At 38.5% G+C, this 17,386-nt stretch overlaps 1 protein-coding gene and 1 long non-coding RNA gene across 24 annotated transcripts in view; one reads left to right on the forward strand and one right to left on the reverse strand.

Moving 5' to 3' along the window:
- LOC309330847 overlaps nt 1-17,386 on the forward strand; it is a 134,468-nt gene that overhangs the window by 46,281 nt on the left and 70,801 nt on the right. Inside the window, exon 4 of one of the 10 annotated variants that reach the window (XR_014151621.1) lies at nt 13,749-13,841. The exons of 8 other annotated variants lie outside the window; for them this stretch is intronic. This is a non-coding gene — a long non-coding RNA (uncharacterized lncRNA). Of the gene's footprint in view, nt 1-13,748; nt 13,843-17,386 lie in introns of those variants that run through there. One more of the 10 variants, XR_014151624.1, reaches the window with a different exon arrangement.
- Nucleotides 1,135-17,386, reverse strand: part of SOX6 (SRY-box transcription factor 6) — a 481,944-nt gene continuing 465,692 nt past the window's right edge. For all 14 annotated transcript variants that reach the window (XM_081840681.1, XM_081840683.1, XM_081840680.1 and 11 more), the window contains 2 exons: nt 14,224-14,440; nt 1,135-10,431 (listed from right to left, as the gene is read on the reverse strand). In XM_081840681.1, the coding sequence (XP_081696807.1) occupies nt 10,128-10,431; nt 14,224-14,440 (521 nt within the window). In that variant the 3' untranslated portion in view covers nt 1,135-10,127. The remainder of the gene's footprint in view (nt 10,432-14,223; nt 14,441-17,386) is intronic.

Here is a 17,386-nt window from a genome sequence, read left to right on the forward strand (position 1 = left end):
AAGTCCTCTAAACTTGATAGTCCCTGAAAGCAATTAGAAGATCTTTTCAGTTAAAAAGTAGAGAGCAAGGGAAAGAGATCCCTTACATTTTTTAAAATGTGAACTTGCCCCATGGAACAAGCCATTTGCTCTCTTGCTCTCTCTCTCCCCGCCCCCCGCCCCCCTTTATAAAGCATTTGATGAAAGTGATTTAGTATTCCTGTGTTTGCTTGGTTTCCAAGTATGATGCTGCTTTGCCTATTTTTGTTTTGCGTTGCCTTGCTACTGCATGCAGTTTTTCTTTTTTAGAACGGAGTGGTTATTTTTCTGATGCCTTCATGGTTTTGAGCTTTTTAGTTTGGGTGTTAGTAGTTGCTTAAAATATGGTTGATCAGATGGTTGCAAACTGCTTCGGGGGCATCTTTGATGATGAAAAACTGGTATAAATAATTTAAATAAATAAACAAAGGATAACGATTAACTATGTAATAACTGTGTTTTGACCTTGGGCTTTTTATTTAAGTAGGAGTGTCAGTTGTGCTATATCATTTTAGACAATCGTCATGATTGTCCCTCCTACACTTGGTCTCAGAAAATAACTGGAGGAAGTGGGCTAAAATCTCCTGTCAGAATCGTCTACTATTATTATGGGACACCTGAATGTACTTCAATGTTTTCCCACGAGGACACTAAGAACTGCTAATAAAAATATTATATAGGGGTTATACTGTTTGGGCCAAAGGCAATATGGTGTTACTGTGCTCATATTTTCTGGTTCAGTTCGTTTGTCTAGTGAGGCTGTAAGAGAAATGAAAATGAAGGGGGTGACAAAGAGATAACTTTTATTCTGTTCCATTCCTATTTGGTATTTCGAAATACCCATCTCATACAGGGTTACTTTACAAGCCTTTCCTGCTTACACATCACACAGTACGACTTGAGCTTATCGAGCCAAAGTTCAAAAACCAAACTGCTGATGTGACACGAGAAAGCAATAAGTAGACTGACAATGAGCACGGAGGGAGGTGAGCCTGCTCAGAAGGAATTGGTCACTTGATCTGCAGGGCCTTTTCTCATGAGCAGCTCCTTGGGATCTGAAGCGGACTGTTACGTATAGAAAGAATAGGCTGCACAGAAAAAGCCACACACATATCATAAAACAAAATTTATCTTTAATCTGTAAGTGTCAACAGCAGTACAAAAGATGGAGTGATGGTGAATAGATTAAGGGTAGAGAGGACAGTCTTGAGGTAAATGAGCATAAATAGGCAGTCTTATAGACACTCCCCTGAGGGGTCAGAACCCCTTATCATGGCATATGGTATCACCCAATGATGACATGTTTAACATATCAGGAAAGCACCTTGTGCAAAAAAAAAAAAAAAAGGAAGGAAAAAGGAAAAAAATCCCCTCAAATATGGTAAGGTGCCAACATACACCAGAATATACGATATAAAGACAGTCTTTTTTCAGTTTTGTCTTTTCCATTAATTTCTGAGGAGAGGAGAAGACTCTTAAAAGTACCACTAAAAAATTATTTAATATTTAATTTACCTCACGTCAATACTGCACAACAAAATCCAAGAAATCGGTTTATGCTATGAAGCCAAGCTAAGAATGATTCGTCCCCCCCCCCCCGCTTAAATTAAAAGCACAGATACTTTAAAGAAATCAACATCCTTAGCAAACTTTTTTCTTTTCTTTTTAAACTGCTTCAAGAGGAGAGTGTGAGAGAGATGTAATGGCAACCTTTTAAGTTCATTTAAAAACTTTACACTGGACTGTACAAGATTTATTTTGATAAACTATTTACATTTTCAGACTTTTAAAACATATTCAAAGCAGCAATAGACACTAGGGTTTGTTTGTTTTTTCTCTACATGCCCAAATAATTACCAGCCCTGGGCCCAGATAGGTACCTGCACTGTATATAGAATTTCTACACGGAAAACTTGCCAGTAAAAAAAAAAAAAAAATGCTTGTGGGTGTAGAATCAGCAGCCCTAGCATCATAAGAGCCACACCCACAGTGTTGCTATAGGAACCAAAGCATAGTACCTTGACAAAGAGAGTCTCAGTTGTCCCCCAGCAACTCTACACAAAAACTTTACACTTTGAAACAGCAGCTAGCATGTCAGTCCAGCATGTCAGTGAATTGTGCTGATTAAATTAACATAGAATACAATCTCACAATATACATCACAAACAAATTACAATGTCAGGAAAGAAAAGAGTTACAGTAAGATAAGTTATGTAGTAACAGCTTATAAGCTTGTCTTAACGTAATAAAAACATTTGTACATGGCAAATACAATAATGAAGGAACAGAAATACTAAAACATTCGGAACTTTGCTACAGGCTGATGAAGGGTACAAGGGAGGCGGGGGGCAGGAAAAACAACCCTGTGCTTTTGAGAAAGCAAAACACAAATGACAAAGGAAGACAATACGGAGAATGCACACGAGCAGGTCTGCAATGTGCAGCATAGAAACAGTTAAATATTTGCACATTCCCCAAACTTTTTTGAGAGCACCAAGGACCTCACTTGTGGTTTTTGAAGAAAGCAGAAGTTACAAAGCAAACTGTGTCACTAAGCTGCTTTATAACTTTCATATTGCCATAAATACCAATTGGAAACATTTTCCTTTCACACATATGCCCCAGACCCACCCTTCTCTTTGAAAACAATGAGTGAACTATCTCAGAATATCATTTTGTCAGCTCTTAAAACTTAAATCTTGGACAAGTTATTTAGAGGGAAGGTATGTAGTCTAATAGCATAAATCTGGATATAAAGAAAAAAGATACCAACCCACTTGTGTAAATATTTTCTGTTTTGCGATTTGCATTCTAACATGGAATTGTGGCATTACAGTATATCAAACATGTTGTCCAAGAACTGCAGAGAACAATGGTTGATAATAAAAGGAAATGGGGGGGCAGTGGGGGGAGGAGGCGGAAAGTAAGAGTTTGAGAAAAAGAGTAAGTGCCTTTTGTAAAAGAAAATCAAATGAGGTCACATGTTAGTCTTTAAACAGGACATGCTTAAGTGCCAACTTCAGTCTTTAAACACACATGCAAACGTCTAGGATCTGAGACTATTTTTTAAAATTGAAAATATGAAATACTCTATTATTACATTCTACCAGCTGCATTCTAGAGCAGTTGTTGGTACTGAAGATCCAGTCCAGATAGACACATAAAATTCTGCTCAGCTTTAAACATATACCTAACTCTTTTGGACTTCGGTAGAATGGCTCGGTTGCTTTACGCTAAACTGGTGCCTGAGGCTAAGATCTTCATACCACCTTCTCTAAAGTAGCACCATGGGCTTCCATTGGGACTACTCCAGAATGTGTGGCTTGAAGATTCCAGCATTAAGTGCTTTCCTGAATTGGAGCGTTGTAGCGTTTTCTTACTGGGAAGTTATTTTCAGTGAAGTAGAAAAAAATGTCAGGTTTTAATAAGACGAAGAGCAACATTAGGTACAGTAGGATATCATGCTTTAACTTTGTATTAGGGGATGCTTGCATTTACACAATCATTGTTTCATTTACACAGTCGTTTAAACAATCACTGTTTTCAAGTTACTGCTGTACACAACATGCACCCACCTATCAAGTTGTTCCCTTGCTGTAATAGCATCCCCCTCTTTATGCTGCCTCTTGCACACTGATTCTGGATCAGTTGGCAATCCCACAGCTTCCCCCAAACTACATATCTGGGTACCCTCATACATTTATGTGGGAGGGGGAGGAGGTTCAGCTCAGTGACAAAGCACATGTATTGCATGTATAATGTCCCAGGTTCAAACCCTAGCATCTCCAGTTAAAAAGTGTCAGTTAGCAGGAAAGGCAGAAGACTGTCTGTTCCCCTAGAGAGCTGCTGTCCACAGCATAAGGATAGATGTTTAAGGCTACAACTTATTTTCTTAGAAATGGGCCCTTTGATCAGAGCTATTTTCCTCTCTATAAACATAAACCCTGTGACATTGTGTTTTATTAAGACTTTAGTTTGTATTGGTTAAATATCAAGTCAATTTAACTATTTACTTTTTCAAACATGCCAATATTATTCCACACCAAACACAGATCCGAAGCGGTTTAGTGTTGTATTTAATAACTGGCATCGCTTACAGAGGCCTTCCAGAGCATCATTTGTTCATGTGTGTATTTATTTACTTAGTTTGTCATTCACATTGACACATTTTTTACTATTCACATTGGTTGCTTTCAGACAAAATCTAACAACTTCCATCAGATTCGCTTGGAATCAAGCTGCAAATTATGAAGCAAATTGAGCCCAAACTAAACTAGAAATCTGGCACTTAAGTAAACCAGTTCTTAAGCCAGTTGCTTTTTACAGTAATTCTAATTACGTGGGAGGAGGGAATGAAATATATCTGGGTGGTATATTTTGAGGAGATAAGCCATTCAGTGATGAATTATACTATTTCGTTTACTTCTGAGGAATTTTATAGAACTGCATTGGCAAAAGTGTCAGAGAATTAGCTGTTGCTTCAGCCTGCAACAACAGTGTCACATCATGGCTCCAATCAAAAGTTATGTTTCATTTAATAAATTCAGTGGGACTTGTCAGTTATAACCAACTTGCCCCATTTATTTAAATGGGAATGTAAATGTCATTTACATCCTTTCACTTGGCTGAAGTAATAGGCTGTAGTGCTGCCCAAGAGGAATAGACATTCCACATCCTATGTACTAATTTGCTGATGCAGCAGTCCTGAAGAGCAGACTATTAGGCTGTATCTCTCTGACTAGTATTTTATTAGTCCCATTAACTATGATGCTACTACCAGAGAGTGAAGACAATGAGGATTGTTATTCCATAGCAGGGGTGGGCAACCTCTGACCTTCTGGAGACTGCAATCCAACTCCCATCAGGGCTGGGGCTCATGGGAGTTGTAGTCTAGCAAAATTTTGAGGGACCACAGGGGTTCCTCACCCCTGTTCTATAAGCAGGTGAAATAGTTTGAAAGGTTAAGTGTTTATGAAATACAGGATTCCAATTTGAAGGAGGGCACAAGTGAGGCGACTTGCCATCCTTGCTACAGGTCCACAACACTGCTCTCGCACTGCAGGTGTAAATTCAGCATCTACATGAGGTACAGTGATTTGTCAGCATTTAATATGGACCAATGTACACTGATACAGAACAAAGTAAATACATAACTTATACTTCACTAGGTATCCATGAACAAAAAATAAAATTCTACTTCCTATGTTATATTTACACTTTAAGAAAAAACGAAGATGAGATGGTGACTAATCAAAAACTTTGTTTTGAGCTCCAATTAAGAATGGGGATAAATGTTTGTTTCCATATGATTGTCCTTCCTTGATTTTATACTGACACTTTAGAGCCGATTTTGGCTAATAAATATAATACACTGTTTCTGCACTATTCAGAGTCAAATACATTTTTTTTACCCAAACTGACCAACAAAGTAGCTTTCTACCCTCTGCTGATTCATGAAGAGCCATTCATTGTCAAGAATGCACCTTTAAGTTTTGGAGCATCAACACAGATGCAGGGCTGGAGCTAAAACAAAGTATTCATACATATAAGAATTTTGCATAAATAAATGAAATAACAAAGACATAAAAATGACTCAAATCCGGCAACTGTGAGGCAGGCCCACACGAGTCGAAACAGATGACTTTTGTTCATGTCGTTTTTGTACAACAGTTTCACATTAGTTAGAAGTGATAAAAAATACCATTTATATCCAGTGCTTATAACACTTACGAAATAACATCTGTGAGTGTGTGTTTTTGTACTATGAGCAAAATCAAGTTTCAGTCCTAAAGAACAGTCCTTTGTTCTCCGCCAGCCTGCAGAATATTATTTTGGCATGGTAATAAAATTTATAAAAAGAAATTAACCCACTAAACTAAATGTTTGCCTTTGTGCAAAAATAATTACAGAAAATACAATGTTAGCAATACAGCATTCTACCTATGCAACAAAAAAACCATGAAGAAATGCAGAGAAAAGAAATGAATTGTAGGGTGGAGAGAGATTTATAACAGGAGAAACCTGTAGAAAATTAATAAATAGTCATTCTTTAGGGAAAATGAGTACCTCCGCTCCAAACTACACATATTAGAACACTTCAAATTTCCAAACAATTTTAATAAGAAATTATTTTCTTTTAGTACCTTAATTAGGTAAAGAGGACGCTCACCAGCTAATGACACAGCAAGTGCTTTTAACATCTCGGCTAGAACAGTTTTATTGCTTCAGCTGTAGACATGGGAACACTTTTCAAATAAATAGTAAAGAAAGATAAGTTTATTTTGGATTTTAAAATGGCTGCCAAAGCTTGATGAGAGTATTATATGTCAGAATAGTATTTGATCTTGTAAACATAGCAGTCCCTATTTGCTTGTCTGGGTTAAATTGTCTATTTTAATATTGTAAAAGCTGACTACCTCCAGCAGTTGCTTCTGAAAGCTGTCAGGGCATTAGTTTTCTTTACTAGTCGTGCAAGGTTGTATGATAGCGTGCCAACACTCTGCACTGATATTGGTTATGTTTGTATGTCATGGTAAGCCACAAACCATGGTTTACTGTACACAAATGAACCATGCTGGGCTTCCTCCTGTCTAGTGCTGCATGGGAAAAACTGACTATCTCTGCCTTAGAATAACATCCAAGCTCAAAAAAAAACCATGATAGGAAAGCCAACAACAAACTGGCTTCACTTCTTGGTTTGTTCCAAGCACAACAAAACAAAATCTGTAGTTCAGCTACACAAGCAAAGGAACATTGATGATTAAATTTATATACTGCTTAATGCCAAAAAAAGGCTTCTGTTTCAAGCCAGAGATTATGGTTTGTTTCCTCTCAGTGCTAGCAGGGGGGAGCAAAGTACAAATGATTTGCTCACGCATTGTAAGCCATGGCCATTATGTTGGTTCTATTAATGAAAAGCCTTTGAGTCAAGGAACTGAAAAATATATATAATGATCATAATCTAATGAAAATCTAATTGTATGTAAGCTAGATGCTAGACATTGCTGGCTATGGAAAGGGAAAGAACCCCATCTGCCCTAGTCATAGAGTTGGAAGGGATCCTGAGGGTCATTCAGTCCAACCCCCTACGCCATAAGCAAGGTTGTAGTTTGGGTTGCAACCCATGTTTTTAGAAGAATGGGTTCATGCCCACACATTTATTACATGCAGGTTTGGCCATCAAAGAAAGTGCAGAAATGTTTTTAGAAATCCTGGCACTCTTTCCCCTGAGCAAAGCTAGTAAGAGATGAAGCTACTCTTCCAGCCTTAAACATGGCATCTTTACACAAAGTGGAACTCTCAACACAACCCTGCTTCACAGAATTAATAGGCAGCATGGAATAGGCTGCTTAAATTGCATTTGCATGGTAGTGCTCCAGCTGGATTAGTAAATGATATCTGTGTGTCCAACACCACAGACCATTCATGTTGAGTTTTTGCTGGCATAGTGAAAATTGCACACAACTAGTTCAGTTCCTGGAGCGGTCACCACACAGATGTAATGGAAGCGTGGCTTCCGCATCATGAACTATATGTATGGTTGGCTTTATTCTTAGGACACAAATATTTTGCCCCTATAAAATTGCCATATTTCTGGAGTATATTAAAGATATAATGAAGTAAACAAAATATTCCGAAAGAGTCTGATTCAATATTAGTGGCCTGATTCTAAACATACATATTTATGAGATGGTGTAGTTTTCAGTAGAAAGTACTGATGAGGAGAATAAGTAGCTGAAACAGTAGACCATGGGGCATAAAATTGATCAAATTCAAAATTTGGGGGCAAACTGACTTCCATTAAGACCTAGATTATTAACTTGGGAATGTTTTGTTCCCACCTCCCCTTGCTTCTTTATATATTTAACAAAATTATATATCAGAAATGAAATAAATAATTACCGTACTTTTTGCTCTATAAGACTCACTTTCCCCCCCCAAAAAAGTAAGGGGAAATGTGTGTGCGTCTTATGGGGTGAATGCAGGCTGCACAGCTATCCCAGAAGCCAGAACAGCAAGAGGGATTGCTGCTTTCACTGCGCACCGATTCCTCTTGCTGTTCTGGCTTCTGAGATTCAGAATATTTTTTTTTCTTGTTTTCCTGCTCCAAAAACTAGGTGTGTCTTGTGGTCTGGTGCGTCTTATAGAGCGAAAAATACGGTATAATTTCTACAGCATCTTTGACCTGAAGGCTTGAGACAACTTCGCAAATATTGATCTGATATTGATACTATGCTTGGAAAATAGCTATTTTTTTTTGTCTTGTTTGTCAGGCAAGACTTGGAGCCCTCCAGATAGTTTTCTGCATGTTAGGCATGTATTTGTGCAACAATATGAAACCTACACCTGTATAGTAGAACCATGTCAGTGAATGACAAAATAATAGAATGAGCTTGGAACTCTTTTTAGTTTTGTGAAACTAGCATTTGACACAGTTTATATATGAGATAGTAAGATTTGTGTGGCTTTTCCTGTATAAAAATCATAGATGGGTATAGTAAATGGATCCTTTAGGTCGGCTATTGATATGGCAACATGTAGTACAGTATTCGAAACTATGACAGCATTTAATTCAGAAACTCGTGAGAAAGACTAGGTGAGATGTTGTATACTATGCAAAGTAAAGAGAACCTGAAAGGGATAATTTAGAACTGCTGTAGGGGAGCTTCAGGGCTTATGCAGACCCAGTTGGATTTTTGTTACTTTCTCCCCTTTGAACCACTATGATAACAATGTCACATCACAAATTGCTTCTGAAACAACTTCCCTCAGTTTCAAATTTGGTTCATGCGAAGAGGTGGTGAATTTTGGTTCAGAAAACACAAGCCCTGATGCTTTATGGAACTAACTGGGTGCTTCTTTGGCTCCTGGCCTAAAAGTATAAAACAGACACATAGCACATGCATACTACGCAAATACTGAAAGCATCTGCATCCCTTTGTATCATAGTGTTTTCCCAAATGTTTTCGACACATATAAACATGATCTCCCATTTAAGCATATAGTTACCTTTCAGTATTAAGTTTCCTGCTATTTTAAGAAAACCACAGGTTTTTAGGGGGAAAGGGGCATTTTATAAAGAAGTCAACAACAAACTGAAAATAATGCGAACGCAACAGTACTTTAAAATTTCTTCTTCTTTTTTTCAGTATGTGGACCCCTGACATTCTGGAATGAATACATTGTTAAGATAAAATGTAGTTAAGACTGAATGTAAGGGTTAAAAGCAAAGGGGCAGTGAAAGGATTTGGAATCGGCCGTACATTCTTAAGACAGGCCTGTCTGTAGCTGGTGATCGCTCTTTTGTGCTTACGTAATATTTTATACTGATGGTACATCAAGAGGCAGAAGCAACTGGGCAAGTGCATTGTGGAAATCATGTTCACTATTTTAAGAATATCCTGTCTCCAGATTCCTGAGTACTTTACCATTTTCTGGAAAAATTAGGCTTTTTTAAAAAGATATATAGATATTTTAAGATGCCAAAGGATTGTCTAAGACTTTACAGTGTCTCCCTTAAGACTTTTTTAAATGTTAAGATTAAAAAGTTATGAAAGTTTGGCACATCAGAAGGTCAGCTATACATGTGGAGAAAAAAAATGGAATTTAGAGACCTTGTTTAAAAAAGATGAGCAAAGACACACTGATGCACATGAGGACTTGTTCTGTTTCATGATAGGAATTTTGCACTTTTTTTGTTTCGTTTTCGTTTTCTAAAATAATTCAGAATAAAAACACATTCACAACCTGTAGGCTGGCACAGCATACCTGAGTGAGAATGTAAAACCCCCATTTAAAACAGTAACTTAAAACCTTTTTCTCAGCATCCAGGAGGAGAAAAAAAATAGACAAAAAAGGAAAGACTTGTAAGACAGCTATTGATTTGTATAAGTTTTCAAGTCCCAATGTCTGATACTTAATGTCTTCACCTAAATTTTTAAAAAAGTTCATGAAAATTAGGGAACAATCTGTGTCACACATTAAGAAACATTTAAGACCATTCTGCAGATGTAACTGTAGGAGCCACACATGCATGCAGGCTCATTTAAGAACTTTTTGTTCAAAACAAAAACAAAAAAAGTCAGAGTACTTTAATTCAGCAGACATCCTCAGTTGGCAGTGACAGCCTCATGGGCTTCATTTTCACTGCTATAGTCTGATTTGGGGTCATCCTCAAAGTCCTCATACATTTCCATCTCGTCTTCCCCATTAATCATTTCGTTTCCAGCAAGGCTCCCGCTGTCCGTCTTCATGCTGTAAGTGCTCTGAATGACAGGGATGCTGGGCTCAGGGCTAGCCGAGGTGCTGGAGCAATCAGATGTCATCTGAGGTGATGGTGTAGTAGTTGCCATAGTAATAGCACCAGGATAGACCACACCCGTCCCTGTGGTGATTGGAATCTGAGGCTGTTGTCTGCAAGAAAAGACAAACATGGGAAAGATTTCCTTGAGTTTGCATAAGAAGTGAGTGTCTGTCATTTTGACAGAAGGTGCAGCAGTCACCTTTCAGAAGGAGAACCCTGCTGGTTCAGGCTAAAGGCCCATCTAATCCTGCATGCTGTTCTCACAGTGGTCGAACCAGATGCCTACACCAAGTCTTTAAGCAGGACCTGAGCGCAACAATACTCTCCCTACTTGTGCTTCCCAGCAACTTTTAAAGTCCCCCAAGTTGGTGGTGGGCATTACATCTTGTGGGAAGTGAATTTGGTAGTGTCTTCCATGCTTCTGACTCTTGTGTCCCAACCCTTAAACACTGAATCATACTGATTTCATTGAGGACATGCTTCCTTGCAGGTTATAATTAACAATAAACAAAAAGCGGGATAATAATTAAGTATATATTTTATTGATTATAAGTTATTTATAATAAATTTCCTCTCCAAATGGAAGTACTGACTAAAAACTGATGATTATTTCTATACTGCTTCCCAAAGCAATAAAGTCAAGCCTTTCTACATGCCTGACAATATGTTAAAAACTTATAAAATGTATAAAAGTAACTATCAATAAACAAGACAATTGAAACAGCCAATATTACAGTGGAGAGACATAATTAATACACCCTCATCTAGTGATAAATAATTTCAAAAAGGGAAAGATAAGCCAAGTCACAATCAAACTGACTTTGTGAATAAATTCTAGTTCTGTAGTTTGTGAATAAGTTCTACTTCTGTAGTTTCACACAGGAGCCTTTTCGTTGAGGTATGGTAACTGGCATTAGTTAGCAGTAGAGTGCTGAGAGACAGAAATGTTCTCTTGGTGGTTTGTGAATGCTGCTGTTTTCAATATTGGATTTATATCTATTTATTCTCTTGCAAGAAATGAACCACTTATCCTGTGCAAACAGGAGAAGGGCATAGCTGGCATATAACACACTGGAATACGTGCAGGGTAGTTTCCTAGTACAGTACAGGGGGGAAATTTCCTACACAGTATTTCAGGTTTGTTTAAGCACCATATAAGTGATCCGTGGGGTGGGGGGTGGTATTCATAGCTGTCTTTTTTTAAAAAACAAAACCACTTAAATGTTTAATTTGGAAATAGTAATTTGGATCAGGGAACAGCACACAATTACTGAGTCTTAATTCAGCTGCATTTGAGAAAATCTCTTACATGCTACATCCTTTGAAACATAGAAGCCAAATAGAATAACATTAACATCAGATCTCATAAAAGTGCTTACTGCATATATTTCTGACACAGTGGTGTGGTTTTTATTGCCTAATTCAAAATAGTAGTTCAAAAGCATTTAGAACACGTGTGCATTTTTTGTAAGCATAAATATTGGGAAGGCTTTTAAGATACAAGTAATACAGTTTTCCACAGTATCTTAAAAAATACAAAATGAAAAATCTCAAGAGCCCCTCACACAGGGAGCAGGGCTCTGCCAACAACACACAACTTTATCACCTGCCCCGCCCACCAGTGTGAATGAGCTTGAGGGTGGGCACCTGCAGGGAGAAAGTCTACTGACTCCAGCAAAGTCCTTGTGCACGCATAATGACTTTGTAAAGAAAACTCTCTCCTTCCTACCATAACCTTGTGTGCCTCCTGAACACGCACCCCTGAGTCTGTTTTGGAGGGGAACTCCCAAAGTAGATTTGGGGGAGAGAGGGGAAGTTCTGTTGCAGAATTGAAAACTTTCCCATTAATGCAATGACATTGTTGGGCACAACTCCCAGGCTATGTCTGAGCTGCTCAGCCCATCTCTACTCATGAAGCACCAGCTAGAAAGCGTGCCTTTCCTGGACTGGGTCAGGGCAAATCACAATGAATTTGATTCATCGGTTCTAGAAGTTCCAGGTCAAATGCCATAGTTGGGTGGTGGCTGATTAGGAGAGCAGGAAGTTGCCACTGGAACATGCTTTTCAAACACTGATGCGAAAAGATGTGCAGAATGGTGATTCATAAATCTGGATGTTCACTTATCCAGCTCTTACTCAACTTCCTTGCCTCTCCCACATCATTTCCTATCAGATCCATTTACCTTTCAGTTCTTGTGTACTAGCTCCTTTAACTGCAGAAAGCCTCACCTCCTTATACCAGATCATCACACATGCACACATAAACATTTCCATGTGCAAGCACTGCTGCCCTTGTCCTGCACTAGTCATAACCATTCTTATTCCCTTCTTCACACTCAATAAGCTTTACTCTTTCACTGGATCATCTGGCTACAGTAGCAATGCCCTTAAGTAAAATAGGGTGTGTGGCTGATGGGTTGAATATCTGAAACTCAATTCCCAAATACTTTCTTGGCTGCCTAAAGTCAGCCAACTATGTTTCAGGATAAGGTACATAGGCCTATTGCCTCATCATATTTCAAGATATCTAACCCTCATCGTATTTATGGATATCAAAAACTGATTTGGGCAGAAACCCGCACTGCTGCAGGCTATACCACAAAATAATTGACTGCAACGTGTGTCTTGCATGCCAAGCCAGAAACAAGGCACAGAACCAAGCAGTCAAGTCAATTATCTGGTTGCGAAGCCCACAAGAAAAGAATAGTATTATGATTAGAGGACTGAACAGAACATTGTGAATTTAGAAGGGCTGGCAAGAGAAGCTGCTTTCTTAAATTGCCAGAAACCCCCGTGTGTGGCACCAAGCATCCAGCAATTTTGTTTGTGTGTTTATAAGACACTGGCAGAGATAAACCTATTGAGTGACAATTGTTCTAGTGAATGTCTGGCCTGAGACTGAAGATATATCACAGCACTGCATGCTGCTTAAAAGTCCAAGATGGCACATAAGAGATTCATTGATGCATATATTGAATGCATATATATGGTTTCATTCCTGGGACTCAGATGTTAGATCCGCCCACCCTGCAGCCCGAGAAATTCAAAGACAGTGCTGAATACAGCAGAGTCTAAAACATGGTGCTACAAACTAAAAAATACATGAGGAGTATGTCATACTTGCCCCCAGCTGCATACCCAGAGTCTCAACACTCTGTATCAAGTGCATCCCCCTCTCCCACAAAGCTTAAGCAGATTGCAGCCCTTTTTCACTCCATATGCAAACAGTGGGCATCCTAGATTTGCATGGGGTTATGGGAGAAAAGGCTGCAATGTGGAAAACTTGGGGTGGGGGATAATTGTATATTCTTTACTCATTTTTATGGTGTAGTACAACTATTAAATGAATTTCCAGTGTCATGTTGGTACTTCTGTTCAGTAACTGACTACTCATATGGCCACTACTGCTTCTGCCCTCACTCCACAGGCAAAAGAGAAAATGATGTGCGTGTACTGAGTCTGGATTCCAGGAAATGTTAATAATGGACGTCCTTCTTTGTAAGGGGAAGATTTAACTTTGCTGCAGTAAGTCCCAGCTTCAGCAGCAGCAAAGTGGGTAATGGAATAAATTTAGAGGGAAGGGGTTTGTTTTACACTTTTTCCAAGGACATTTTCACACTATTTTGCTTTATCAGCTTTAGGGAGAAGGTCAGGGGTGGGGTTGATACCTGTTTAAAAGCAAAGAAAAAGCCAATAGTTCCCAGCTAATGGATTTGTAGGAGTCTTGTGGGTAGGTTACCAGATGGCTGTCAAAGACAGGGAACCACCATAGACTAAAAAGAGTTTAAATATTTGGGTCACGGGCTATGATTAATAAGTGAATCTTAAACAAGAGTCCCAATCTCACAGGAAGTAAAACTATATAGCTACTGCTGGATTTGACACGTAAACCTTCCACCTACCCTACAGTAAAAAATTGTCTCATCTCCTGCCTTCGAGATCTCATCAGTTGTTTATATTCTCCAATACGCAGTTTCTTGCCGTCGACAATGCAGGTGCGTTTTGGTCTGGGTTTATATTTGTAATTAGGATACTTCTCTAGATGGATTTTACTTAGCCGTGCTTGCTCTTCATAGTAAGGTTGTTTCTCTTGGTTTGACATAGATTTCCAGCGGGAGCCTGCACAGAAAAAGATATTAGTGAGCTCTAAGTTTATTTGTCAGATAATTCCACTTAATGCTCATTTCTGCCACAGTTCACCTTTCAATGCATCAAGCAAGCCATCTCAGTTGACATTAAGAGAGCCTCTCCTCCTACTAGAGGGGAGGAGTTGTGAGCGGGAACCGGTTCCTGTATTCGGCCTCCTGCATCAGTTATTAGGTTAATTGGGCTGGCTTGGGGGCGGGGTTTAGTCACATTTGAACGGCCGCTTCCTGAATTCGTTGGATCACCTGCCCACCTCCCTTTAGGTCATATCTATGCTTTTGACCTTGCTATGGACTTTGGTTGGTTGCCCAGGGGGCCTGGTAGGAATTTTTATCCATTTGGCAAATTGTTTTTTTTTTATTTTTATAAATATTTATTAAAGTTTTTAAATATAAATGCACAAATAATAAACAGTCTTACTTCTATCACAAACATAATTTCATCACTTCTTTGGGCTCCCTCACGTCTCCCGCTCCCATTTACATCGTTAAAAGTTTTTTCCAAACAAATTATCAACTTGTTTACAATCTCATGTCCACTCATTCAAATATAATCTAGCACTTCTTCCAAAAAATTTTATATTTTCTTTAGTCTCACTTATCATCAAATTTCAAATCTAATTTAGTGGTGGCCAGTTTTTTATAATCTAGCATCCTTCTTAGGATTCAACCAAGTTACAATGTTTTTGTAGATACTTCTTGAATTTCTCCCAGTCTTCCTCCATCTTCTCTTCTCCCAGGTCACGGATTCTGCCAGTCATCTCGGCCAGTTGCATATAGTCCATCAGTTGCATCTGCCACTCTTCCAGTGTGGGTAGATCTTGAGTTTTCCAGTTTTTTGCGATGAGTATCCTTGCTGCCGTTGTTGCATACATGAAGAATGTTCGGTCCTTCTTTAACACCTTCTGGCCGACAATACCCAGAAGGAAGGCCTCTGGTTTCTTAGTAAAGGTATACTTAAATACCTTTTTCAGCTCATTATATATCATTTCCCAGAAGACCTTCACCTTAGGGCATGTCCACCAGAGGTGAAAGAATGTTCCTTCGTTTTCTTTACATTTCCAACATTTATTATCAGACGAATGGTATATTTTGGCAAGTTTAACTGGGGTCATGTACCATCTATATATCATTTTCATTACATTTTCCTTCAGAGCATTGCATGCGGTGAAGTTCAGCCCAGTGGTCCACAACCTTTCCCAGTCCTCAAACATAATGTTATGCCCAATGTCCTGTGCCCATTTTATCATAGCCGATTTAACCATTTCGTCTTGTGTATTCCATTTTAACAGCAAGTTATACATTCTAGATAATACCTTAGTCTTTGGTTCTAACAATTCAGTTTCTAACTTCGATTTCTCCACCTGGAACCCTAACTTTTTATCATTTTTGAAAACTTCTTTAATCTGAGCATAGTGTAACCAGTCTCGCACCTTATCCTTCATTTTCTCTAAACTCTGCAATTTCCAATTGTCTCCATCTTTTTCTAATATTTCCCAATATTTTGGCCATTTAGTCTCCATATTGGGTCTTTTTAGGGCCTTAGCCTCCAGAGGTGAGAGCCACCTTGGAGTTTTATTTTCCAGTAAGTCTTTGTATTTTGTCCAGACATTAAACACTGCTTTCCTGACAATATGGTTCTTAAAGGCCTTATTGATCTTAACTTTATCATACCATAAGTATGCATGCCAACCAAAAGCATTGTTAAAACCTTCCAAGTCCAACACGTCAGTGTCTTCGAGAAGTAGCCAGTCTTTTAGCCAGCAAAAAGCTGTGGCTTCATAGTACAACTTTAAGTCTGGCAGGGCAAAGCCCCCTCTTTCTTTCGCATCTGTTAATATCTTAAACTTAATTCTGGGCTTTTTGCCCTGCCAGACAAATTTGGATATATCTTTCTGCCACTTCCGGAAGCACTCCGTTTTGTCCACAATCTGTAATGTTTGAAACAAAAACAACATTTTTGGCAATACATTCATCTTAATAGCAGCAATTCGGCCTAACAAAGAAAGCTTCAATTTTGTCCAACTATCCAAGTCTCTCTTAATTTCAGACCAACATTTTTCATAATTATCCTTAAATAGACTCAGGTTTTTTGCTGTTATGTTTACCCCTAGGTATTTTACTTTTTTAACCATAGTTAGTTCTGTTTCTCTCTGAAACCTTTCCGACTCTATATCTGTCAAATTTTTTCCCAACACTTTAGTTTTCTGTTTATTTAATTTAAATCCTGCCACCCGACCAAAATCCTGTATCAGTTGTAATACTCTTTTCGTACTAGATTCTGGCTCCTGCAGAGTCAAAACTAGGTCATCTGCAAAAGCTTTCAATTTATATTGTTTCGCTCCGACCTGAATCCCTTCCACCAACCGGTCCCCTCTGATCAAGTTCAAGAGCACCTCCAGAACCGAAATAAATAACAAAGGGGAAATCGGGCAGCCTTGTCGTGTTCCTTTTTCAATTTTGAACTCTTCTGTGACCACATTGTTAACTATTAGTTTAGCCTTTTGTTCTGAATATATTGCGTCAATCCCATTCTCAAACCCCCGTCCCACTCCCATTTCATTCAAATTTCCCTTCATAAATTTCCAAGAGATATTATCAAAGGCCTTCTCCGCGTCTATAAAAATTAACACTGCTTTTGTATTTATATCTGTTTGCAAAAGTTCCAAAACGTCAATAATGTTCCTAGTATTTGCAAACATATGTCTGCCTGGGAGAAAGCCTGCCTGGTCTTTATGAATTACTTCATTAAGAACTCTTTTAAATCTACTTGCCAAAATGTCTGCAAATATTTTGTAATCCACATTCAGAAGGGAGATGGGACGGTAGTTTTTAAGTTGTGTCTTTTCAGCTTCAGATTTTGGTATCAATGTGATAAAAGCTTCCTTCCACGATTCCGGCGCCTTCTTCCCTTCCATAA

The sequence above is a fragment of the Podarcis erhardii genome (genome assembly GCF_964252035.2).
Source record: "Podarcis erhardii genome assembly, chromosome: 1".
Taxonomy (NCBI): domain Eukaryota; kingdom Metazoa; phylum Chordata; class Lepidosauria; order Squamata; family Lacertidae; genus Podarcis; species Podarcis erhardii.